The sequence below is a fragment of the Portunus trituberculatus genome, unplaced genomic scaffold (genome assembly GCF_017591435.1).
Source record: "Portunus trituberculatus isolate SZX2019 unplaced genomic scaffold, ASM1759143v1 PGA_scaffold_205__4_contigs__length_1045770, whole genome shotgun sequence".
Classification (NCBI taxonomy): domain Eukaryota; kingdom Metazoa; phylum Arthropoda; class Malacostraca; order Decapoda; family Portunidae; genus Portunus; species Portunus trituberculatus.
The window spans coordinates 960,011-985,766 of NW_025541373.1; the positions used below are offsets into that span (position 1 = coordinate 960,011).

General features: G+C 40.9%; 1 protein-coding gene and 3 long non-coding RNA genes across 4 annotated transcripts in view; 2 read left to right on the forward strand and 2 right to left on the reverse strand.

Moving 5' to 3' along the window:
* The first annotated feature begins 1,563 nt into the window (after window positions 1-1,563).
* Window positions 1,564-3,160, forward strand: LOC123500368. The gene is made up of 2 exons (XR_006673299.1): window positions 1,564-2,251; window positions 2,835-3,160. It is a non-coding gene; the product is annotated as an uncharacterized LOC123500368 (long non-coding RNA).
* A 3,123-nt stretch (window positions 3,161-6,283) lies between these two features.
* Window positions 6,284-9,133, reverse strand: LOC123500370. Its single transcript, XR_006673301.1, has 2 exons — window positions 9,056-9,133; window positions 6,284-6,726 (listed from the first exon to the last, which is right to left on the reverse strand). It is a non-coding gene; the product is annotated as an uncharacterized LOC123500370 (long non-coding RNA).
* A 3,161-nt stretch (window positions 9,134-12,294) lies between these two features.
* On the reverse strand, window positions 12,295-14,299 carry LOC123500381. Its single transcript, XM_045249098.1, has 2 exons — window positions 13,718-14,299; window positions 12,295-12,456 (listed from the first exon to the last, which is right to left on the reverse strand). The coding sequence occupies exons 1-2, from the start codon at window positions 14,144-14,146 to the stop codon at window positions 12,295-12,297; spliced, it is 591 nt and encodes a 196-aa protein (XP_045105033.1). The 5' UTR covers window positions 14,147-14,299.
* A 3,239-nt stretch (window positions 14,300-17,538) lies between these two features.
* LOC123500369 overlaps window positions 17,539-25,756 on the forward strand; it is a 44,908-nt gene continuing 36,690 nt past the window's right edge. The window contains exon 1 of the long non-coding RNA XR_006673300.1: window positions 17,539-18,106. This is a non-coding gene — a long non-coding RNA (uncharacterized LOC123500369). The remainder of the gene's footprint in view (window positions 18,107-25,756) is intronic.

Genomic DNA, 25,756 nt, shown 5'->3' on the forward strand with positions numbered 1-25,756 from the left:
TAATGCAAGAGTTAACCAGTACTCTCAGTCATTCATTCCTTTATCTAGTACACTGATGGACTCTCTGCCTGCTTGTGTGTTTCCACCTTCCTGGGACTTGAACTCTTTCAAGAGAAAGGTTCCAACACATTTATCCTCTCAAGTTTGATTTTTCTCTTTGGCATTCACCTCGGCATTTGGCACTCAAGTGTGCCTTTTTTTCCTCCTGACAACTATTGTTGGCCATGGCCAGTGTCCAGTGTCCAGTGGCTCTCAGTGTCCTCACCATCAGTGTTGTTGCAGGTGTCCAGGCCGGGTGCCCTGCTGGGCTCTGACGTGGCTCCATCCAGTTGGTTGGGGGTTCCTGCAGTGGAGGGGTGAGGCCGGGCAGCAGCATGAGTGAACAACAGCAGCAGCAGCAGCAGCAGTCTGCCTCAGGTGTGGGGAGGTCCAGGCATGGTGGCAAGAATGACCTGGAGGTAGGCAGCTCCACCCACAGAGGAGAGAGAATGTTTGTTTGTCAGCAGTGTGATAAAACATTTCCATCCAGAAAAAGGCTTAGACAACACACCCTGAGACACAGTGGTGTTAAAAATTATGAGTGTCTGGAATGTGGAAAGAATTTCATCACAAGGGGTGAACTCACCACACACACCCTGACACATAGTGGTGTTAGAAATTATGAGTGTCTGGAATGTGGAAAGAAATTCACCACTAAGAGTCACCTCACCACACACTCCCTGACACACAGTGGTGTTAGGAATCATGAGTGTCTGGAATGTGGAAAGAAATTCTTCACAAAGTCTGATCTCACCACACACACCCTGAGACACCGTGGTGTTAGAAATTATGAATGTTTGGAATGTGGAAAGAAATTCACCTTAAAGGGTCACCTCACCACACACACCCTGACACACAGTGGTGTTAGAAATTATGAGTGTCTAGAATGTGGAAAGAAATTCACCACAAAGTCTAATCTCACCACACACACCCTGAGACACAGTGGTGTTAGAAATTATGAGTGTCTGGAATGTGGAAAGAAATTCGCCATAAAGTATGACCTCACCATACACACCCTGACACACAGTGGTGTTAAAAATTATGAGTGTCTGGAATGTGGCAAGAAATTCATCACAAAGGGTGAACTCACCAAACACACCTTAAGGCACAGTGGTGTTAGAAATTATGAGTGTCTGGAATGTGGTAAGAAATTCACCACAAAGGGTGAACTCACCAAACACACCTTAAGGCACAGTGGTGTTAGAAATTATGAGTGTCTGGAATGTGGAAAGAAATTCACCACAAAGTCTGATCTCATCAGACACACCCTGACACACAGTGATGTTAGAAATTATGAGTGTCTGAAATGTGGTAAGAAATTTACCACAAAGGGTGATCTCACCACACACACCCTGAGACACAGTGGTGCTAGAAATTATGAGTGTATGGAATGTGGCAAGAAATTCACCACAAAGTCTAACCTCACCACACACACCCTGACACACAATTTTGTTAGAAATTATGAGTGTCTGGAATGTGGAAAGAAATTCACCCAAAAGGGTCACCTCACCACACACACCCTGACACACAGAGGTGTTAGAAATTATGAGTGTCTGGAATGTGGCAAGAAATTCACCACAAAGTCTAACCTCACCACACACACCCTGACACACAATTTTGTTAGAAATTATGAGTGTCTGGAATGTGGAAAAAGATTTATCACAAAGGGTAACCTCACCAAACACACCCTGACACACAGTGGTGTTAGAAATTATGAGTGTCTGGAATGTGGCAAGAAATTCACCACAAAGGGTGACCTCACCACACACACCCTGACACATGGCGGCATCAGGAATCATGAGTGTGAGGAGTGTGGCAAGAAATTCTTCACCATTGGTGCTCTCAACAAACATGCCTTCAGACACACTGGCTTGAGGGAGTTCAAGTGTGATGTTTGTGGCAAGTGTTTCAAGACTAAGGGTGACATTGTCCGGCATGTGAAGATCCACTTTTGAGGTGGTGTGTTGTGTAGACTGGTGGGGCCACACCCATGCCTGTGGGAGTGTGTGGTGGTGGTGGTGGTGGGCAGTGTATTCCTTTCTTCTTTTTTCTCTTGAGTTGCCTCCTCCCAACCTTGGCCTGACCTTCCAGCCTTTGCTCCTCGGCACAGCCAGGTGAAGCACGCCTTCAGTTGGAACCGTCTCCCGAGGGTGTCACCAAGGCTCTCCATCTCCAGCAGGACGTGGCAGGGGTCAAGATGGCAGGCAAGCAAGTAAGTAAGTGGAAGTAAGAGTGAAAACATAAGTGGTGGAGGTGATTGGAGTAGTAATACTTTATTCCATTACCTAACCTGGCAGTGCAAGTACCATGTCAGAATTAAAACTAAGGACATTGTCAGTCACTGTGGTACTAGATACACCTTTTAAAAGACAGACAGACTAGCACTTAGGACACTCCCCTTCACCACTGGGGTGTGGAGGTGTGAGGTGTGAGGCTGCAGGGGTGAGAAGACCATGCATGGTGCTGGCCGGCTGTGAGGACCCTAAAGGACTGTGGTGGTGGTGGTGGTGGTGGTGAAGGTCAGCGTTCCAGTGTGTGCAGTGTGTGTCCTGCCAGTGTGGCTGATACATGATGCATAGTGTGTACTGGGCTCCTGGAAGGATGTTCAGTGAAAGATACATAGATACAGGATTGTATATGTATGAATGTATGTAGTGGTTGTATAACAGCAGGATATGGTCTGAGAGGACACACATGGCCCAGACCAGCCCCCCAGCCCCTCATCACTGTATGTGTCACCACTCACTGTGTGTGTTGTGTTGAAGATAATGTATTAATGAATGCTTTTATTTCAGGACGTTGGTGTGTGTTGGATGCCTGCGTGACTCCATGCTACGCTGGCCTGCCACACCACAGGATACATTGATGATAGTGTCACCTCAGCAGACTCTACACTGTTATCATGTGTGGCAGTGCCTGTAAGGACAGCACACCCCTCCACCAACACCACTGCTGTGTGTGGATACATCTATATATAGCATCCCATCCTATCTCCTATATACCTGCCTTATTTACACCTGCAGCTGTTTACCCCTCATTTACCTACACCAAGTCAATAATACCTCATACAGTATCCGGAGAAAGACCACAACAAAATCACTCCAGAAAATTTATTACAAAACAAAAGCCAAACTGAAGAATGCAAAGAAAAACACATCAAATGATCTCTGTCTCTCCTTAAAATAGACAAAATGATAGAAACACACCAAACTGTCTCTTTTTCTCTCCCTAAAATCTCTACCCTAAAAAATGCATAAAGTGACACAGAAACACACCACCTCAGCACTCGATCTCTTCTTAAACTCACTACAACACAAAAAATGCTTGAAATGACACACAAACTGGAAATCATCTCTGTGTCTCTCCTTAAAGTGTGTACAACCTAGAAAAACACTCACAAAGACACAGAAACACACCAAACTATTTATTTTATCTCTGTATAAAGCCTCTGTGGTCTGTTATTGTAAGGAGTGTGTTTGTTGTATGATGGGGTACAAGGTAGAAGGAAGCAGTGTACACCTAGTTTTGTACTTGTTGTATTATGAGGGGTGTGTTCTTTATGTATTGTGGGTTGTAAGACAGAAAGTACTAGTATACACCTACCTAGCCTTGTGTATCTTGTGAGGGGTGTGTACTTTGTTGTATTGTAGTTTACAGGGAGTGTTGTATGTACTGTGTTTGTGTTGTGAGGTGTAAGGAAAGGCAGAGACTTGTAGTGTGTGTGTGTGTGTGAGTGTGGGCCTTTCACAAGTCCAGGTAGATAGCATCCACCCATCCCTCTCTATGTTGCAGTATGTTAGTCACTCTTGAATAAAAACATAATAAATTGGATACACACGATCTTCCTTTTCTGAAACCAAACTGCCTTTCACTCAGAATGTTTTCACTTTCTAGATACTCACTCCACTTAGCTTTAATTACTTCTTCACATACCTTGCACAATATACTAGTCAACGATACTGGTCTATAATTTAGCGGTTCCATTCTACTACCATTCTTATATATAGGCACAATGTCAGCTCTTTTACACTCTGGTGGGACTAATTCTGTTTGTATGGAGGTATCCACAATATCAAATATGGGGTTCAACAATTGATCCTTACATTCTTTTAGCAACCTCCCAGATATGCCATCAGGCCCCATTGATTTATTAATATCCAGATTGCTTATAATTTTCCTTACATCTTCCTTAGTAACCATGATGTCCTGCATTTGCTTTATTTCTGTAGGCCTTCCTCCCATAAAATGCTCCTCCTTTGTAAACACTTTGCAAAAGTTGTCGTTCAAAATTTCAGCTATCTCTCCAGCATCATCATATACTTTTTCCCCGTTTTTTACCTTTTTTTCTATTGCCTCCCTTTTATTTAGTTTTCCATTTATGAATTTGTAAAACATTTTTGGGTCACTGTCACAGTTTTCCACCACCCTCTGTTCATATTCCTTCTGTGCTGTTCTCCTTACTTCAACATATCTATTCCTTGCTGTTTTGTAGCCTTCCCTTGATAATACATCACTGCTTTTCTTAAGTTTCTTCCATGCCTTTTCTTTGTTCTTTTTTGCTTCTTCACAATTTCTATTAAACCACTGTTTATTATTTAAAGTCCCCTTCCTGTAATATGGCACAAACTTTTTCACAGCAGAGTTATACAAATCCATAAATTTATCGTACTTCAATTGCATATCTCTTTCCTGGTATACCACGGACCAGTCAATTTCATTAAAGAACTCCCTTATATGGTTATAATTTGCCCTAGTATAATTTAATTTTTCCTTCCTGGGTTCCACAATCTTATTCGTGCTTAATTCCGTATCCAGCTCAAAGCTTAGGACATCATGATCGCTTTTCCCCAAGGGACTTTCATGTTCAATTTCCTCTTTTAGAGATTCCCCTGGTAAATACCAAATCCAACCTTGCTGCAACATCCTGTCCCCTGCACCTTGTTGGTGATCTCACCCACTGTGTCATCAAGTTATTTGTTGCTACCTTTAACAATTCTTCTGCCCACTCACCACCATTCACCACTTCGTAGTCTTCCCACACTATTTCTTTGCAATTAAAGTCTCCAACTATCATCACTCTATCCTTTCTGTTGAGTTCTTGCTTCATTCTGTCTAGAGTATTTCTCATCACCATTTGGTACTGTTCATATTCCCAAGCACTGGTTCTGGGTGGTATGTATACTGTTATAATATTAATGTCCCTCTTGCCATCTGTTATAAGCATACTTATCACTTCCTCATTTCTCTTACTATAGTTCACCTCCTTCACTATCAGATCTTCCTTAGTAAGAACCATTATACCACCACCACCTTTATTTTTCTATCATTTCTCCATACTTTGTAGTGTTTTACAACAAACCAGTCTAGCTTTATTTTGGGCCTTAGCTTTGTTTCCACTACACACATTATGTCCGGTTCGTTATTTCTTAGGTAATCCATACATTCTAGCCTCTTAGACAGAAATCCATCTATGTTCGTGTAAGTCACTTTTATTCCATTCCTAGTCTCGTTCTTCCATGTAATGCCTATTCCGTCTGTTTTATCCACCACTTCTTTAGCCTCCCATTTCTCATCCTCCAAAAAAACTTGATCTTTTCCTCCTCTGTTCTTTCGTCATTCCTCTCCTTCACTTCAGATACTAGCTCCTTCATCTTCATTCTCTCATCTTGTGACATATTTCTTCTTATGTAAATGGTTTTGGTTTCCTCAATGTCCTTAAGTTTCCAAGCCCTCCTCAACAAGGCCTCCGCTGCCACCTGAGACTTTAATTTAAATTTTAATGGTCTATTCTTGCCTTCCTCAAAAGCTCCCAATCTCACACTTTCTTCTACCTCAGCATATAGGTCCTCTTCTTCCACAGAGATCTTGTTCAGTAAAGACTTAATCTTGTCATTTTCCTTATCCCTCCTGTCCTGCCAGTTCCTGTTAGTTTCCTCCCACAATCCTATTATGATCACACATTTTTTCTTTTCAGCGATATCTCTCACCACATACTAATTTTCCTTTAGTGCCTTTACCATTTCCCTCTGCGTAATCCCTTTATTTTCCTCTTCCTGCTTTTTTTACTATCTCTCTAAACGACCTTTGTACCTCCAGATGTTCATGATTCACTTGTTTCATCCTGGTATCAATTAGATTAAGACATTCCTCTTTCTTCAAGTCTCCTTCGGATATTTTTATCTCCATTTCCATGAGTTTAGCCTTCATTTCTTCGCATTGTTTCCTTAGTTGTTGGTTTTCTTTCTCCATCTCTACTTTTTCCTTCAACAGCTCTTTATTCTCTAGCGTTAACAAGTAGATCTCTTTTTTAAATGAATCATTCTCGGCTAGAACTCTATCCAGTTTTTCTTCTATTGTCAAAATGCTTAGGAACTTACTCTCCAGCACCTGGATTCTTGCATCCATGTCAAGTTTCTGCAGTCCTTTTGGCGTAGTAATAAAACCTTCGAAGTCTCTAGTTTGCCTGGACGCCATTTTTGTTGTTGTCAGCTGATTACGGCCAGAGCGATCACCGTCAGCGTTGCCAGATTCTCAAACCCAAATTATCGCACATGGCACGTTGAAATTATCGCATTTTAACAAGAATTATCGCACCCACTTAAATAAGGGTATTATATTTCAAATACATAAATTATTATGACAACTTTATCACATATAACAGAATAAGAGAGGGTTAACAGACTTTACCTAAGATGTTAATACAGGCAATCATATGACTGAGTTCGCACCTGTTAAGCTTTGTTGTATGTACAACTGTTAAAATTACATTTGGCAGACGCACACAAAAATCCCCTCAAATATGAGATATGATATACAGGAAATAATTAAGAATTTTCTACATGGAGAAATATTGTAGGCCTATACCGGGATATACAGTAGAAAGTAGACACATTTTAGTACTTACCAAATTACTAGTCATCCTGTAGTTCCTCCATGAAGATACCCAGATCAGGAGATTCATTAGATCTGTCCTCTCCGGCAGGATATAAGATAGCTGAGGTCATATTCCTGACCATGATTCTTGACGACTTGAAAGTGGTGCAGTTGCTTCCTGAGCTGACGACACTCTGCTTCGCAAGAATAATATCCCTCACTGTTTCGACATGAAGTTTGTTTCTGTCTTTTGTCTTCACACGATTAATATCTGAGAAGCAGCGCTCGCAGTCAGCATTAGCATGAGGTAGTGAGAGACAACCGAGGGCAAAATCAGATATACATTTATATTTTGGTGCTCCGTCATCATCTTTTAAAGTCTTTAAAGTGCACCAAAACTTATCAGGATGCTTATCTTTTATTTTTTCTGCTTGCGTGCTCATGTTTCTTATGTTTTCTGGAAGATCTTCCATTCCCAGTTTCCTCCACTCATCGTCCAGTTGTTGAAGAGTTGAATCGTCTTGGTCTATAATCCGAGGGAGTTTTACTGCAAGCGGTACTAGACTAGGCACACGAGATCCACAAGTACCTAGAGCAGATGCTGGTTCCAGTACGTGTAACTCTGAGAGTACTGGATCACAAAAGTCAAACCTTTTTTTTATCTGCACCGCAGCTGTCGCTAAGAAGGCTCTACACTTCCCACGGAATCTAGTAATTTCCTCTTTGCACTTCTCCAAAGCTGGATTTTCTGATAACTTCCTTATTGTAGATGCTCCTAAGTAAATCTGTTCCAGCATAAAAACTCACGTTCATTTCTAGGGTCAACAGTATGGAGAGGTGTCTTCATAACATAATCACGCTTCAAATACATCAGTAGTATTTGCTTGTATAAATCACACACCTGACCGTGTAAGTCAGTTATAACTACTCTCTCACTCTGAAACAGAAGGTTTAGCTGAGTGAACTTGGGTAATACAGAATCCAGAAAGCAGTAATACAGTTTTATAAATGGATTATGGAGGTTTTCACATGCATTTTCACAGCTGTGTTCGTCTCCTTGCACTGCTGCAAATTTAAGTCTGTGAAGTACAGCTGGAGAGGCCCCACTGTTCTAGAATTCTTTTGACAACAGCTGTGTAGGACAGCCAACGTGTCCGGGATGGTGACAAAATCTTATGTTTCACAGCACCTGAAAACTCTTGAAATTCACTGAACTGAGCCAGTCTTTTTGAGGAGTGTTTCAGTGAATTATGAACATCATGTGCTAATTGTTCTACTTCCTGTGGTAATTCTTTGCAAGCTTCTGAGGCACATAAGTGGGCCGAATGGCAAATACACTTCATAATGTAAATACCAGGACACAAATCTTTGAACATTCTGCTCACAGAATTATTTTTACCCATCATAGTACTGCACCCATCCGACCCAAAGCCAATTATATTAGACACAGGCACTTCATAATTCTTAAGTGATTTCATGATGGAGGAGAATATTCTGTTACTTGTTGCTCCCTCATTGGCTCCTTCAGGATCATCATTGCTGAATATTGGCACTAAATCCCAGAACTTGCTTACTACTGCCGCTTCCTCAGCAAGCCATACCACTATGCACACATTCTGGGAAGTAGAAATATCTGTAGATTCGTCTACTAGAATACTGAATTTGTTATGCCTCAGTTTTCGCCTAATTCCTCTTTGTGACATTTGGCAAGAATATTTTTGCATACACTCTGACACTTGGTTCTTTTCATTTTCAGGTTTCTGGCAATTTCTGAATCAGGAAAACAATCCTTAAGAACATCACACAGATGATCTGCTGCAAGGAAACTTATATTATGTTCCATCATCCATGCTGTTACTTTGATTTCAGCTGCCTTTACAGCATCACTTTTACTCGTCTGTCCTTTAGCACTAGCAAATGCCTCGGCTATTGTCCTTGATGTAGAAGGAGCAGCACAGTTTTGTATATGCTTAGCACTTTTTTCATGTAACTTAATTGGGGTTATCTCAGCTGTAAGTTCAACATTGCACTTATGACACACTGCTTTATACGGATTCTTTATAGAGGGCTTTAACCATGAATTTCTTCTCCCATTCTCTCCTATATTTACGCTCCCGTTTAGGTTTCTTTCTAATTACACCACCACCCCTGGCACTATCTTCCTCGCTAGTCCCACTGGAATACTTATCAGCCATGATAAGACTGCAGAGTGTGCGGTTCGGGAATGCTTGTATGTCCTCTGCGCGGATGGAAATCAACTGCCTGCTGAAGGAGTGAGACAGAGACCGTACTGAGGCTCACATGTACTAGACGCGTAGCGTACACATACACGTCACAGCCTCCCATTTCATACCCATTGGCTCAATACCAATTTTAGGAAAGATATCGCATGTGTGTGTGTGTGTGTGTGTGTGTGAGTAAGTCCCTTGATCAAATCACTGCCTGGAGATTCATTAGGCAATTGGTGTTTGTGTAATTGTAAAGTATCTTTTTATCTCTATAACCATTAACCAGTGCTGCTTTAATGATATTTTTGACATAATTGGTTTACATCTCAAGTTAGTTTGTGTGTCATAATATTTTTAGGTACATATATTTACAGTCTAAAATGTCTGTTTCATTAGATTGAGTACTGTAACAATGTCAGTGAGGCATATCTGAGCACTGGTTAACCCCTTAAGTACTGGGACACATTTTTACCTTCAGTTTTGAGTATGATTTGACAATTTTGTTAACATTAGAAATAGTCTATGAAGGCCAGAAGATTAATAGTGAATGTCTTCTTTATTTTAATCCCCACATAAGTTTCTGAAGCTGTATAAAATCAGCAAATAGTGAGCAGAATGAATATGGAAATGTTTTGTGGTACTGAAGGGGTTAAGTGTACCTGTGTGTGATGACTGATTCCTTCCAAGGCACCTGTAGATCTGACTGTACTGAGATGTGAAGTTGTGACTAATATATTTTTGTTCACCAGTGTTTCTCTTCTTGCCCAGTGAGCCTTGAGCCGTGGTGTGGGAGGAAGGATTAGCGTGTCAATACACTACACTATACAATTCATCCTTGGCTTTTTGGTTCAGTATGTGTGTGTTGTGTTGTGTTGTGTTGTGTTGTGGTGTGGTGTGTGAACTCCCTGCCTCATTCTGTATTTCAATTCCTACGACGACTTCATTGCAGAGGGAGACCTCCACACTTTTTTTTTTTTTATTCATTTATTTTTATTTCATTTATTTATTTATTTATTTATTATTTTTATTTTTTTCCTTGGCCAGTTTTCCCTGGTACATAAAAAAGAGTGAAGATAACTGGGTGTTCTTTCCTGCCTTCCCTCAAAGTATTCCCTAGACAGTTCTGTAGCTCGCCTTGCAGTCCTTTCAATTTCCAGGAGTCTTGAACAGCACACCAGCAAAGATTTTCATATATTTGTTCTATTACATTCAAGTCAGTGGAATAGTGCAACCTTTTCTGTCCCGAGTGATGGTGTTGTGTCTGTCACTTTCAGCAAGTCTTCTTGTCACATGCAGGGAAAATAAAATGAATTAGGATAGATGGATAGGTAGGTAGATAGATAGATAGATTCATAGATAGATCATATGACAGATAGGAAGATAGATATGCATGAGAAAATGTTAATATTCCTGTACTTATTATCAGTTCTCTGTGGTGTATTGTAAACAACACGATCATGAACAGAGGCGGTAGAAATAGAGAAGAAAAGGGATGTAATAGTCTGCCTCTTAGATGCTACCTCGTTTTTATGTTTATCCGCGGAAGATGCAAACACTCGCTGTGAAAACTACCTAAAGGCTAGTACACACCTGCATACCTCGTCGCGCGACTTTGCTTGCAGCGACGTGTCGCACCTTGTATGCGCATACATGTCTTGCGACAAATCCTTGTCGCGGCTTGTTGCAGTTCGTGTTCTGCGGCCAAATTCCCATGTCGCTGGTTACCCGATCGGAATGGGTTACAAAGTGCGACAAAGTGCGACGGTATACAGAATAGACACGTTGTTGCCAGTGTGTACGACATCTGCAACGGTATACGAGACATAGCCACCTTGGCCAGTAGTGTCTCTCTAGCTACCAAGTGAGTCGGGTGTTTTCGGATTGAGAGCAATGTGGTCCAATGACAAAGTTTTGAAGTTTATAGAAGACTATCATGGATTTACCTGCCTTTGGGACGTAACCTGTTCAGATTATAAAAACCGTGTGAAAAGGAAAGCAGCACTGGAATCACTGGCTACAGTGCATGAGGTTCCGTGGGAGATATCGAGAAGAAAATTCATAATTTAAAAGTTCGTTCTACCGAGAGCGAAAAAAAGTGAAACATTCGAGTGGGCAGTCTCCTAAGAAATCCACATGGTTTGCATATGAATATTTATTATTCCTATTACCATTTAATGAATCTAAAGGCAGCCGGAACACAGATTCGGAGGATACAATCCCAAATACGGGAGAAAAGGAAGATGAGGTAAGTGAATAATAGTTTATTGAACATTTCAATTACAGTTAGCTACATATTGTTGCATATTGTATTTATAGCAGTTACCCACAAAACTAATTTGCTGTTAATAATTATAAAGAAAATGTATGTATTAGGTATACTAAAACATTCTGATACTGTCAATTACGAGCAAAAGATTAACTAACATTGTATTAGATAGGTATGCTATTGAACTTTAGTCTGTGATTAGCTATTGTACACATGATCTACGATATTAGATTATGGCGTCATACTGCCAAGGCACAGTTCCCTGTTCAGAAACAAAATAGCTGCAAAATTCATCACGGATTTTATGTAAGTTATCCGAAGCTCTTCGTGGAACATGCATCAAATCCAACAAACGATCACATTCATTGATGTCTCTTCTCCAAGATCCTGCTATCATATTGCCATCTGTGTCACAAGAGTCGAAACTTCCAGGAGGCGTGTAGCTCTGTCTTGAAACAGAATTCCTGCGTAAAAAGTTGTGCAAATATATGCATGCTAAAACCACAGATTCAACTTTACATGGTTGTAAAGCAATGGGCTTAAGAAACACTCTGAATTTACATGACATTATTCCAAACACATTTTCTATGATCCTTCGAGCTCTACTTAGTCTGTAGTTGAACACTCGTTTAGGGATGTCTAATGCACGACCAGGGTATGGTTTCATCAAGTATGAGGACATAGCAAAAGCGTCATCTCCTACTAGAACATACGGTACCGGCTCCGTTCTACCTGGTAATGCCTCAACACTGGGTACATGTGCCGAATTGTTCTCTAGGGTATTATACAATGAGGTGAACTTAAAAACACCCCCGTCAGAAATGCGGCCTTGACACCCAACATCAGCGTACAAAAAGTTGTAGTTACCATCTGCAACACCAAGCAACACTATACTAAAGGTGTTTTGTAGTTGTAATACAAACTGCCGCTATGGGCAGGTGCAATCATCTGAATGTGCTTGCCATCAATGCTCCCTAAGCAGTGTGGAAAATTCCATCTTGTCTCGAAGTCATTAGCAACAATTCTCCATTCAGCTTCGGAAGATGGTTTCTGCAATAAGAAAGTAATAACAATAATTAATCATTTTTAAACATTTCGTACAGTGAAAGTACCTATGCTCATCATTTAGAAAGTTTTCACCGAATATTTCCCGATCATTGGTTGTAACGTAAAAGGTGCATACGTAGAAAGGAACAATGTACTATCGGACGGACAGACAGACGGACAGACGGACGGACACGCCTCGTTTAATAATATATATGATTTGTGTTTCAGGACCGCTCTGGGAATGCGGACATGGAGGTTCAAGTAGCCGCTGAGGAGCAAGGAACTACTTCTAATAATGAAGAAATTGAAGAAAAGGACGATGGCCACCCATTCCAAACTCCAAGAATACCTCCTAAACGTGCCCGAAAGAGTGGAAGCTCCCCTGTGATTGAAGCTGTAGATTGCATGAAATCTCTCTCACACATTGTTTCTGCGAGAGATGAGAATACAGCATTCGGTGAATTCGTTGCAAATAAGATGAAAAACTGCAACAGACCCAAGGTGGAGATTTCTTTAGCTCAGCGTTACATCAACGATATCTTATTTCGATTGGACATGGGACAGTTATCTGAAGACATTCAAGCTATGCAGAACACATATCCATCTTCCGCCCGTGTCTTATCACATTCACCCCTGTCAGACTATTCACATCTCAGTTGTCATTCATCTCCTGTTCCACCTTGCTCATCATCAGCTACACCGTATGTATCACCTGTTCCTGATCAACAATCACAGTCAGCAGCGTCTGTATCACCTGTTCCTGATCAACAATCACAGTCAGCAGCGTCTGTATCACCTGTTCCTGATCAACAATCACAGTCAGCAGCGTCTGTATCACTTGTTCCTGATCAACAATCACAGTCAGCAGCTGGTACCAGGGATTATTTAGACGTGGTAGATTTGTTAAAATTGTAATATGCAAAATAAATATGCCTAAAGTACTAAAAGAATGTCAAGGAAATTATTATTATTTTGTTCATTAACTTCAGCATTATCACACAAGCTTGTATTGTATTTTATTTGAAAGTAATGTGGTGCATTGTATCATGCAGTTGACATAAAATATTGTTTTTATTTTAATGTCTATAGTTCATGTGTTACTCGAAACGTTCGAGAACAGTAATTATTACTGGTAATGCTTTATTTCTGTTTATGTCATTTGTTGCTTACATTCTCTGATTGTAATGGAAAAAGGAATCACATGTTATTTGTTAAAACAGAACATTAATAAAATTGTAAGTCTGAATTTGTTATAACTACATACCTTCACATATTGTTTCAGTGCTGAAATAATTGCTTCGCAAACTTCTGGGACTATTTGTGATATTGCCTGTTTTGATATCCTGAATGTGTACATGAGGCTTGCGAAGGAGTCTCCACTTGCAAGGAATCGCAGTGTGACACCAAGTCGAACAGACGCTGGTATTGTTTCTCTAAATTTGGTGTCCTGTTTCATTATTTGCCCTCCGACCATCAGAAGTAACTCTTCGAAATCTGTAGGTGTTAGGCGGGTGAAATTTGTGAAACCCGTGGCGTCGTTCAGTTTCAATTTATCCAATAGTCCAACAGCAAATCTCGGCCCCTCCTCAAACAAATCGCGACACCACCAACGTTTGCGTTTTCTGTTTCTTCCATCTTCATCGGCAATTATCACTAGGCACGCGCTCACCCCGCACAGAGCAATGTCCTCCATGACTGCCGAGCAGAAACTACATGAAAAAATAACAATGGTAGTGTGGACGCTAAACGCTCATGCAACGGTGTCGAGCGACCGTATATAAACAATGTCGAGCCACCGTCTATATACGGTCGCTCGACAAGTCGCGCGACGAGGTATGCAGGTGTGTACTAGCTTTAACATGTACTGTTTTGACAAACAACCATTGCTGGACACGATAATGATAAAGAAAGAGCTTACAATAACCAATACATTGATATCTGAATTTTGTATAAGTATGTATAGTATCTCATTTATAATATATATTTATCATAAATATTTATGCTTGGGTAGACACGTACTGCCGTCACAGACAGCCGCAGTGGTGGTGGTGGTGGTGTAGCAGGGCATACGGTAATGATGCAAGGACGTTATATTGATGGAGACGCCGCGCGCCTATCCCGCTGTACTACAAAAAGTGAAGCCAGTGGGCGGAGCTTACGATCGTAACTCACCCCAAACATTGCCCTCTCCCGTGTTAAGCAATGGGAAATTGCCGCTTTCTTTTCATTACTAGAGGAAATCTAAGGAAGAAGTGATGGTTTAACTAATGTAAACCACAATATAGTTGAACCCGATATTTGTAGTTGTTTGGTGGCTACTGGGTATAATATAGCAACACTTAATGTGCAGAGTGTAAACCTCCACACCTTGACATCCTTTTCTGGTCTCTCCGGCGCGGCTGAGGAACTCCTCCAGCTTTGCCGCTCAGGTGCCCACCACGGTGATGGCCAAGTGTTTCTCGCTTTGTTAAGCATCAATGAAGTATGTCGTAAATACTAAATGCAACAACAAAGCTGTATACGTTTGTAATCGTCAAGGTGTTTGTTCTAAAAGCAAATGACCATTATGTTTTTTTATTGGATGTGACTCAGCTCTGCGACGCTGCCGGCCCACGCAGCACATGGGTCACCTGGCTGGCGGGTCAAGGAGGGGGAAGAAGGGAGGAGACGAGGGGATTATCCCATTGTGAAGGACAGGCCGAACTGTCAGGGAAAGAAGGAGGAGAAAGGTGGGAAGAGAAGGAAGGAGATGGGAAAGAAAACAAGAATAGAAACAGAGAGGAAAAAAGAGGAATGTGATAAAGGGAAGATACAAGTTAACAAAAAAAAAAAAAACAGTAAAAAACAAAGGAAAAAACAAAGAATTGACGAAAATGGGGAGGAAGAAAGGAAGAGAATAGAAGAAAAAAAAGAAACGAAAGAGAAAAGAGGATAAAAATGAGGAATAAATTTAATGAGAAAGAAGAAATAAGAAGATAAAGAAAGAAAGAAAGACACATGAAAGAGACAAATCAAATAAAAAGCAAAGGACAGAAGATAATCATTAAGGGAAAAAAAAAAAGAAAAATAGATTAAATAAGAAAAACAAAATAAAAAATAAAGTGTGTGTGTGTGTGTGTGTGTGTGTGTGTGTGTGTGTGTGTGTGTGTGTGTGTGTGTGTGTGTGTGTGTCCATTAACATTCCAATTGACAAAATACATAAAGTGCAGATAGGGCAACATTCTCTCTCTCTCTCTCTCTCTCTCTCTCTCTCTCTCTCTCTTTTGTGCGGGGGGTGACCACACCCCACTTGGAGTCCTCTTCGCACCTGGTGCCTGCCACACCTTTTAATCCCTGCCTGAAACAAGGTGTGGAATGAGATTAGGAGCTGGATGTGAGGGGAATGGGTGGAGTCGGATTAATGCCCTGCTTCCTCCACTCTTCCTATCCACATGAATCGGTCATTCCTGATTGTTCCTGCATCATGGAGAGACCTGCCGCCGCCACCCTCAGAGTGCTCGTCTTCGCAGCCAAGCAGGAAGTGATTTACAACGTAAATCGATATTTCTTGGATGAGAAAGCCAACTGAGGACCTTTACTGCCAGTCACGCAAGCTCTTGCTCGGACAGCCAGTGCCACTAAAGTAAGCCAAAGTACAGTTAAAAGAATTTGCTCAAAACTAAACCAGCAATGGGAGACAGAAGATGAACATCAAAAGCCTGTGTTCCATTCACCGAAAAAAACTCAGCCGGCAACAGTGACAAATTTCGATGATTTTGATCAGTGTGTCCTGAGAAGAACTGTTTTGGAGTTATATGAAAGGAAGAAAATCCCTACAGTTTCCAAAATCACGGAGATTCTCCGGGAAAAAAGATCCTACAAAGGCAGCGTCGAGTCCCTTCGAAAAGTATTATTGAAAATAGGATTTAAATTTTCGAAGATTGATGGCCGCAAGTTCCTTATGGAGCGAAGTGATGTGGCACTGACTCGCACCAGATTTTTAAGACAAATGCGGCAGTGCAAACAGTCATTTGAAAACTATGTTTACCTTGATGAAACATGGGTAAATCAAAACTACACTGTCGGAAAATGTTGGATTGACACCTCTTCTGACAAAGCAACAGGAGTGAACCCGCCTACTGGTAAAGGAAGCAGATTGATTATTGTCCATGCAGGAACCAAAGAAGGGTTTGTTCCGAATGCAAGGCACATTTTCCAGGCGAAAAATGACGGCGACTACCACAAGTAGATGAATGCTACAGTGTTTCAAGAATGGTTTGAGACTAAGCTGCTCCCAAATATCCCCCAGAACTCAATCATTGTGATGGACAATGCATCCTATCATTCTGTTCATCTAGAAAGAAACCCAACTACAGCATGGAGAAAAGAAGCCATTAAGGAGTGGCTGATAGCGAAGGGAGCACAACCACGGGACGACATGCTGAAGGTGGAGCTCTATGACCTTGCAAAGAAACTCTGCAATGGCAAGAAAACTTATGTCATCGATGCTATTGCTGCAGAGGCAGGACATAAGGTTGTACGGCTGCCCCCCATACCACTGTCAGTATAACCCGATTGAGCTCATCTGGGCTCAGGTCAAGTGTTACGTTGCAAAGAAAAACACTTTCAAATCTGCTGAACTGAAGCCTTTGGTTGAAGAAGCTGTCGACAGTATAACACCAGAAAACTGGAAGCAGGCAGTGAGGCATGCAGAAGAGCTTCAAGAACAAGATGCAAGACAAGACATAGCGGTTGAGAGATTTGTGGAGTCATTCGTTGTCAACATCGAAGAGAGCTCAGACGACGAGTTATCTGAGTAAGCACCAGAGAGGATTAGGCCTACAGGGGATACCTCTATAAAAAAAACGCGCCTATGACTTTTACCCCAGAGGTGGTGTGGAAAAAGTCAAAATGATTATCATAATTATCAATATTATTATTATTATTATTATTATTATTTTAATTATTATTATAATTAATAATTATTACCATTATTATTTTTATGATCATTATTACAATTATTATTATTATTATTATTATTATCGTTATTATTACTATCATCATTACGATAAACGTGCATCCATCCATCAGAGAGAGAGAGAGAGAGAGAGAGGAGGGGGGGAGGGCGGAGCTCTAGAGCAATTAGGGCGAGGGAAAGCTCTCTAGGGATCGTCAAGCTATTTTTAGGACAGCTATGGGTGGACGAAACGTAGAAGTGGCAACGCTCAGACGGGCTCCACCTCAGGTCGGACCACAGCCTCCCAGACCACAAAGGCTTTGGGAGACTCTAGCGTTACAGAATACACATTTGAAGTATGCACAACAAACAGCACACCATTACTTGATCCTTTTGTCTTTATTTGTGGTGAGCGTGACGTACGGTGTGTACGCCGCTAAATAACAGAGCAAACCATGACAATACAGCAAAATGTCAGTTTGTTTGAGTGTGGCCTTAATTGTGGCTTCCTTTTGGTGGTGTGGCGCGCCACTCGCCGCTCAGACTTGAGCAGAGGCCCAGAGTGTGTGACATGAGGCACAGCAGAACTCGTGGCGCTCCGCCTCACAATTAGCTAGTGTTCTCGTGGGCCCATCCTTGTGCCGGCCTGCTGAGGGAGGGAGAAGGGAGAGAGGTGACCAGAGGAGGCTTGGAAGGAGCGAGAGCGGCGAGACAAAGGTAAAGAACAGAGATATGTGAGTGAGTGTTCACCATTTGAGCCTGTAGCTACAGGTAATGCAAGGTTGACTCGGCTTATTTGTTGGGGCTGCTCCCCCCAGGACCCCTCCAAGAGTTACTCACCACACCAAACATTATTACCTCCTAGAACAGGTACATTTTTACAGTAACGCGAACAACTCACTTCTCGATGAAAGCTTTTGTTTTTTCTAGTGGATTTTGGCCTGTTTGGAATGAATGTGCACTGTTTCCCTCGCAAAGCTTTATTTATTTATTTATTTTTTAATCCTTCCCCCTGCGGCTCTTATGGAAACAAGGTTTTGCTGTAAAACAAACCCATTTCTTTTCTTTTCCTTTATGTTAGATTTCGACTTGTCTTCAATGAATATGCACTTTGTTTTGGCTTTTTTTTTTTTTTTTTTATACCACCCCTTCCTCCCGCGTCTATTTGGAAACACGAGTTTTCGGTAAAATTAAGCTTTTTTTTTTTTTTTGGGTGGGGGGGATGAGTATATTTTTTCATGTTTCCAATGAATATGCACTAACCTAACCTAACCTAACCCTAACAAACCCAAGCCAACCTATCTTAACGTCACTGCAATGGCTAAGCTATGCATAGGCGGATCTAGAGAGGTTTTCTGGGGGGGGCCAATGAGGATAGGGGCGTTTTTTTCTAGCGAGAGGAATTGGCGAGCGAAGCGAGCCCTATCAGCTGGGGGGTTCCCAGCCCCCCCGAGAAAATTTTGAGATTTTGAGCTATTTTATGTGTTTTTTGGAGCCACCTGAGCAATGGCTCTCAGAAAAAATCCTGTTTCAACAATAATTTTTTTGCTATTTAGAAATGTCATTTAGTATTTGTTCACAAGAAAATTGCAATAGGTCAAATAAAATACTTTCTAATTCAAAATATTTATAGAAATAAATATCAATCATAATCAATGTACATTTAAGAAATAAATAATCATTTTACTTGCAAGTTTTATACTTTCAAAGACTAGATATATCATGACTTTCCCTAGTTATTATATAATTTCAAGGATTAAATAGATCTTGGTTTTCTACTTTTCTCTAGTTATTATAAAATGAACTACATTGAAAATGGACTAGAATTGTAACATAGAGTTTCCTTTCTCCTTATTAACACAACCAAACCAAACTGAAATTAAATCAAAATCTCTTCTAGAATCTGGACTTCAAAGCAAATATATACAATAAATTTTATGAGCAACAAGTCAGCAATGAATTTGGGTGTCATCACTCATGAAGCCTCTATAAAGTAAATGCTAATTTCCTTTGAGCAGACATGGAAAATCTGTCTATTACTGCTTCTGTAGAAGGAAGACGAGTTCGGTGAGTTTGAAGCAGAACTAGAGCCTCAATCTCTCTTCAGACATTGTGCTTCTGATAGCAGAGCACGTACGGTCAACCTTGCTGAACATCCTCTCTGCCTCACAAGTTGACACAGAAAGTGTGGCCAAGAGAGTTAGTAGAGTCATCATATTGGGAAATACCCCTTCCATACCCTTACACTCGTTGATTGTTGCCACTACTGTTGTTGGTTTTTTCTCACATGATGACCAATGTCTCTGCCAAATCTTGAACTCATCTCTTACATAAGATTCTATGGGATTGGTTTTCATCAGCGAGACATATTTGGCATATGCAGGTTGTACATCATCCCATGATGTATAATCTTGGAAAAAGGAACTGTTAGGCTACCAGTAACGAAAATGAACAATGCTCATAGAGTGATGATATGTTTCATCTTACATTTATTGATAAAAATGTAATATGGTTGTTTATACCTTGTTCCCAAAGAGGAATGGAGAGGGTAATGTTGGGGATAACTCGAAGAGATAGGAAACAAGCTTTCTGGATTAGAAAACTAACAAAAGTAGACGATATTCTGAAAACACACACGAATCTGTTTACAGTCTTTGATCAGCTGAGCGCATGCAGGGTTGTCAATAGCAGAACATTGGAATTACACCGCTAATAATGCGCTAGATTAAAATAATAATGTAATCGACTTCACTTGGTTCTCAATTACACTTTAATCATCTTTAGTTTAAACACGTGATATAGCCTAGCTATAACTATAATATTACAAAAATTTGTTAGAGATCAAACCCAAATTATATATCTAATGAAAAGTGCCATCTTGGCAATCTTGCCTCTGCTGAATCGTTCGTCTATTTCGTCTGTAGTCAACTTTGTCTTCCTTCAGCTTCCTTTATTGACTTCCTTCGTGGCATAGCTTTATACTATTTCTTTTATAACAAATTAGTAAGACTTACAGGTTCGAAATTATAAATCAATAACCTAGTATGTACACTAGAGTTAATAAAATCATGCATACAAACTCTGCCACAAAACGAACACTCAGTTGTTGTGCGTTCCAGCACGCCTAATGCAGTTTTGAACTTCATATAAATAAAAATAAGAGTAGGCCTAGTAGCCTACAGCTGCACATTTATCATTATCATAATATAGGAGAAGCCGGGGTAATTATTAGTGCAGTCGGTACTAACCTTAAAAATGAGTAGAAACTTGCCGAGAGGGGAGAACTGTAGAAGTTAGTGGTCATTGGCGGCTAAGTGGCTGCCCGCTAGACAACCAACATGGAAGCTGAACGCCGACGAATGACTGGCAGGCTGGCAGCTTGCTGCTCAGCTGATTTATTATTATTAAAGATTTGACATCTCTCACGATTATCGCTTAATTTGGTCGCTAAATCAAATTAGTATTAGAATGCAGAATGCATCCTATTCCTTGGCAACCAAGAAATATTATGCATTTCAATTTCAATTGTAATTTCCAGGGACATTGTGGAGAAAATGGGGAATCTGACCCACTGAATTGCAAGGTTGGCCTCTTAGGGGCGCCAATCAAGCTTCTGGGGGGGGCCATGGCCCCCATGGCCCCCCCTAAATCCGCCTATGAAGCTATGCACAGGAAGTCATTACCTTATTGGAATGTAAGAAGTGGCCGTGCACCTCCAAGTCTTATCTCTGTGTGTGCAGGGTTTGTGGCACTTGGGGCACCCCACCGCACTAGGAAAAACACCATGCTCCCTTAGGAACTACACTTTTTTTGTCTTTTTCAAAAAAGGGTAAAATTCTAGTTTCTGCCCATACTCCCCCTTCCACCCCCAACAAGCTTGGGGACAGGTGGAATGCAGGGTTTTGGGTGGGTACATGAAATGCGTCGGAAATGCGTATTTTTTGCGTAAAATGGAAAAATTCCCATTAAAAAGTCTACGGAACTTTCATTACATGTTTCCTAATTTAATAATTTCGGTAATTCGGTAAATCTATAGAACAGCAGCAACTTACATATTCTTTTCTATTATCCCCCCTTCCCCCGAACAAGCTTGGGGGCACGTGGGGAATCGGGGGTTATGGGGGGGAGCCAAAAGAGGCGAGATATGGCGATCCAAAATAATCTAAGGACAAAAACCTAACCTAACCGGGTGGGCTGTGCCCCAGACCCCCCCTACAACACTAACCTAACCCTAACATAAACCTAACCTAGCCGGGGGGGCTGCGCCCTCCCAGACCCCCCCTGCAACACTAACCTAACCCTAACATAAACCTAACCTAACGTAACCAAACCTAGCCAGGGGGGCTGCGCCCCCCCAGACACTTCCAACACTAACCTAACCCTAACATAAACCTAACCTACCGTATCCTTGCTTTGAGGCAGCTTCCTTCCCCTCACACCAGTTCTCTTATAGCTTCACACAATATGCCCTACCTCTACCAATACCCCTCCTCACAATACCTTAACGAAAGGATGAAGGTCCTGGCTGGTCCTCTTCTCGATTGTACACTGACTTGCATCGCAGGAGCGATGATTTCGCAATAATCAAATTCGCAACCTTTACAACTAATGTCACTGGTGGTCATAGCTCAACTGCGCACACAGATCTCTGTGCACCTGTCTGCCCAGCTGTGCCCCTCCTTCGAATACATATAGCAAATTCCCATTGGCGCAGCTTGTGGTGTTAAGAGGTGGTGGCATGTCATTGGACAAAAGAACTATAGACACAATAAGAATCCTATTCACTAGTTACCAACAAACCCAGCAATAAACAAATGCAAGTCAGTGTACTGCTTATTTCCGAGTGTGATGGAGCTCCGTGGCTTGTTGTTGGCTTCATCAACGTCATGAAACTAGTAATGAAAATCACGTAGACTTTTTAACGGGAATTTTTTTCCATTTTACGCAAAATATACGCATTTCCGACGCATTTCATGTACCCCACACAAAACCCCGCATTCCCACCTGTCCCCAAGCTTGTTGGGGGGTGGAGGGGGGAGTATGGGCAGAAACTAGAATTATACCCAAAAAAGTGTTGAATAGCAAGGAAGTATTGCACGCTACCCTATTATCTTTATTCCCTTGACCAGCTTTTATCTTACAAACAAAGAAAAATAAAAGGGAGAGAGAGAGAGAGGGGTTATACTGTTGGGTTTCATTAGTAACCTTAGATGGGTTGTGGGTACTGGGCAGGCGGAGACGCCCCGCCCCTCGTCCCTGGCTAGAGGGCTGTAGTGTTGGGTTTGGATAGTATTAGTCTTGGGTGGCACATATGTTACTATGATACTCCTTTCCTCCCAAAAAGTCTTCCATCCATTTTAGTAAACTGCCATGCACTCCTCCTACCATTTCAAGTTTCTTGTTGCCAGCCTTTGTACCCTTTCTACCTTCTTCACATTTTTCTTCATATGCGGTGACCAGACACATGCTGCATATTCTAGCTGGGGTCTTATTAAGGTACATAATATCTTCTTCATCATTCCTTCATCTAGGTAGTGGAATGCAAGGCCAATATTTTGAAGCATGTTGTATGTTTTCCAAAAATCTTGTTAATGTGTTTCTCCGGTGACAAAGTGTTTTGCAAGGTTACTCCTAAGTCTTTCTCCTCATTGGTCTCTTTAATTTTCTCATCACCCAGCCTGTAATCCCAGTTTGGTCTGTATCTACTTCTTCCCATTTTCATAACATGGGTCTTGTCTATATTAAATTCCATCTGCCACTCTTACTCCACTCATATATTTTATCAAGATCTTCCTGTAACTTGTTACAATCTTCCACATTCTTTACTCTCCTCATAATTTTAGTATCGTCCGCAAACATGTTCATGTAACTGTCAATTCCTACTGGCATATCATTAACATAAATCAAAAACATGATGGGACCAAGCACTGACCCTTGTGGAACTCCACTGGTTACCTTCTTCCACTCGGACTTCTTCCTCTCACCACTGTTCTCATTTCTCTTCCCATTAAGTAATTTTCCATCCATTTTGCTAGTTTATCATTTACTCCTCCAGTCATCTTTAGTTTCCACATCAGTCTATTGTGTGGTACTTTATCAAAGGCCTTTCTCAAGTCCAGGTAGATAGCATCCACCCATCCCTCTCTATGTTGTAGTATGTCAGTCACTCTTGAATAAAAACATAATAAATTGGATACACACGATCTTCCTTTTCTGAAACCAAACTGCCTTTCACTCAGAATGTTTTCACTTTCTAGATACTCACTCCACTTAGCTTTAACTATTTCTTCACATACCTTGCACAATATACTAGTCAACGATACTGGTCTATAATTTAGCGGTTCTATTCTACTACCATTCTTATATATAGGCACAATGTCAGCTCTTTTCCACTCTTTGGGACTAATCCTGTTTGTATGGAGGTATCCACAATATCAAATATGGGGTTCAACAATTGATCCTTACATTTTTTTAGCAACCTCCCAGATATGCCATCAGGCCCCATTGATTTATCAATATCCAGATTGCTTATAATTTTCCTTACGTCTTCCTTAGTAACCATGATGTCCTGCATTTGCTTTATTTCCGTAGGCCTTCCTCCCATAAAATGCTCCTCCTTTGTAAACACTTTGCAAATGTTGTCGTTCAAAATTTCAGCTATCTCCAGCATCTCATATACTTCTTCCCCGTTTTTACCTTTTCTATTGCCTCCCTTTTATTTAGTTTTCCATTTATGAATTTGTAAAACATTTTGGGTCACTATCACAGTTTTCCACCACCCTCTGTTCATATTCCTTCTGTGCTGTTCTCCTTACTTCAACATATCTATTCCTTGCTGTTTTGTAGCCTTCCCTTGATAATACATCACTGTTTTCTTAAGTTTCTTCCATGCCTTTTCTTTGTTCTTTTTGCTTCTTCACAATTTCTATTAAACCACTGTTTATTATTTAAAGTCCTCTTTCTGTAATATGGCACAAACTTTTTCACAGCAGAGTTATACAAATCCATAAATTTATCGTATTTCAATTGCATATCTCTTTCCTGGTATACCACGGACCAGTCAATTTCATTAAAGAACTCCCTTATATGGTTATAATTTGCCCTAGTATAATTTAATTTTTCCTCCTGGGTTCCACAATCTTATTCGTGCTTAATTCCGTATCCAGCTCAAAGCTTAGGACATCATGATCGCTTTTCCCAAGGGACTTTCATGTTCAATTTCCTCTTTTAGAGATTCCCTGGTAAATACCAAATCCAACCTTGCTGCAACATCTTGTCCCCTGCACCTTGTTGGTGATCTCACCCACTGTGTCATCAAGTTATTTGTTGCTACCTTTAACAATTCTTTGCCCACTCACCACCATTCACCACTTCGTAGTCTTCCCACACTATTTCTTTGCAATTAAAGTCTCCAACTATCATCACTCTATCCTTTCTGTTGAGTTCTTGCTTCATTCTGTCTAGAGTATTTCTCATCACCATTTGGTACTGTTCATATTCCCAAGCACTGGTTCTGGGTGGTATGTATACTGTTATAATATTAATGTCCCTCTTGCCATCTGTTATAAGCATACTTATCACTTCCTCATTTCTCTTACTATAGTTCACCTCCTTCACTATCAGATCTTCCTTAGTAAGAACCATTATACCACCACCACCTTTATTTTTTCTATCATTTCTCCATACTTTGTAGTGTTTTACAACAAACCAGTCTAGCTTTATTTTGGGCCTTAGCTTTGTTTCCACTACACACATTATGTCCGGTTCGTTATTTCTTAGGTAATCCATACATTCTAGCCTCTTAGACAGAAATCCATCTATGTTCGTGTAAGTCACTTTTATTCCATTCCTAGTCTCGTTCTTCCATGTAATGCCTATTCCGTCTGTTTTATCCACCACTTCTTTAGCCTCCCATTTCTCATCCTCCAAAAAAACTTGATCTTTTCCTCCTCTGTTCTTTCGTCATTCCTCTCCTTCACTTCAGATACTAGCTCCTTCATCTTCATTATCTCATCTTGTGACATATTTCTTCTTATGTAAATTGTTTTGGTTTCCTCAAGTCCTTAAGTTTCCAAGCCCTCCTCAACAAGGCCTCCGCTGCCACCTGAGACTTTAATTTAAATTTTAATGGTCTATTCTTGCCTTCCTCAAAAGCTCCCAATCTCACACTTTCTTCTACCTCAGCATATAGGTCCTCTTCTTCCACAGAGATCTTGTTCAGTAAAGACTTAATCTTGTCATTTTCCTTATCCCTCCTGTCCTGCCAGTTCCTGTTAGTTTCCTCCCACAATCCTATTATGATCACACATTTTTTCTTTTCAGCGATATCTCTCACCACATACTAATTTTCCTTTAGTGCCTTTACCA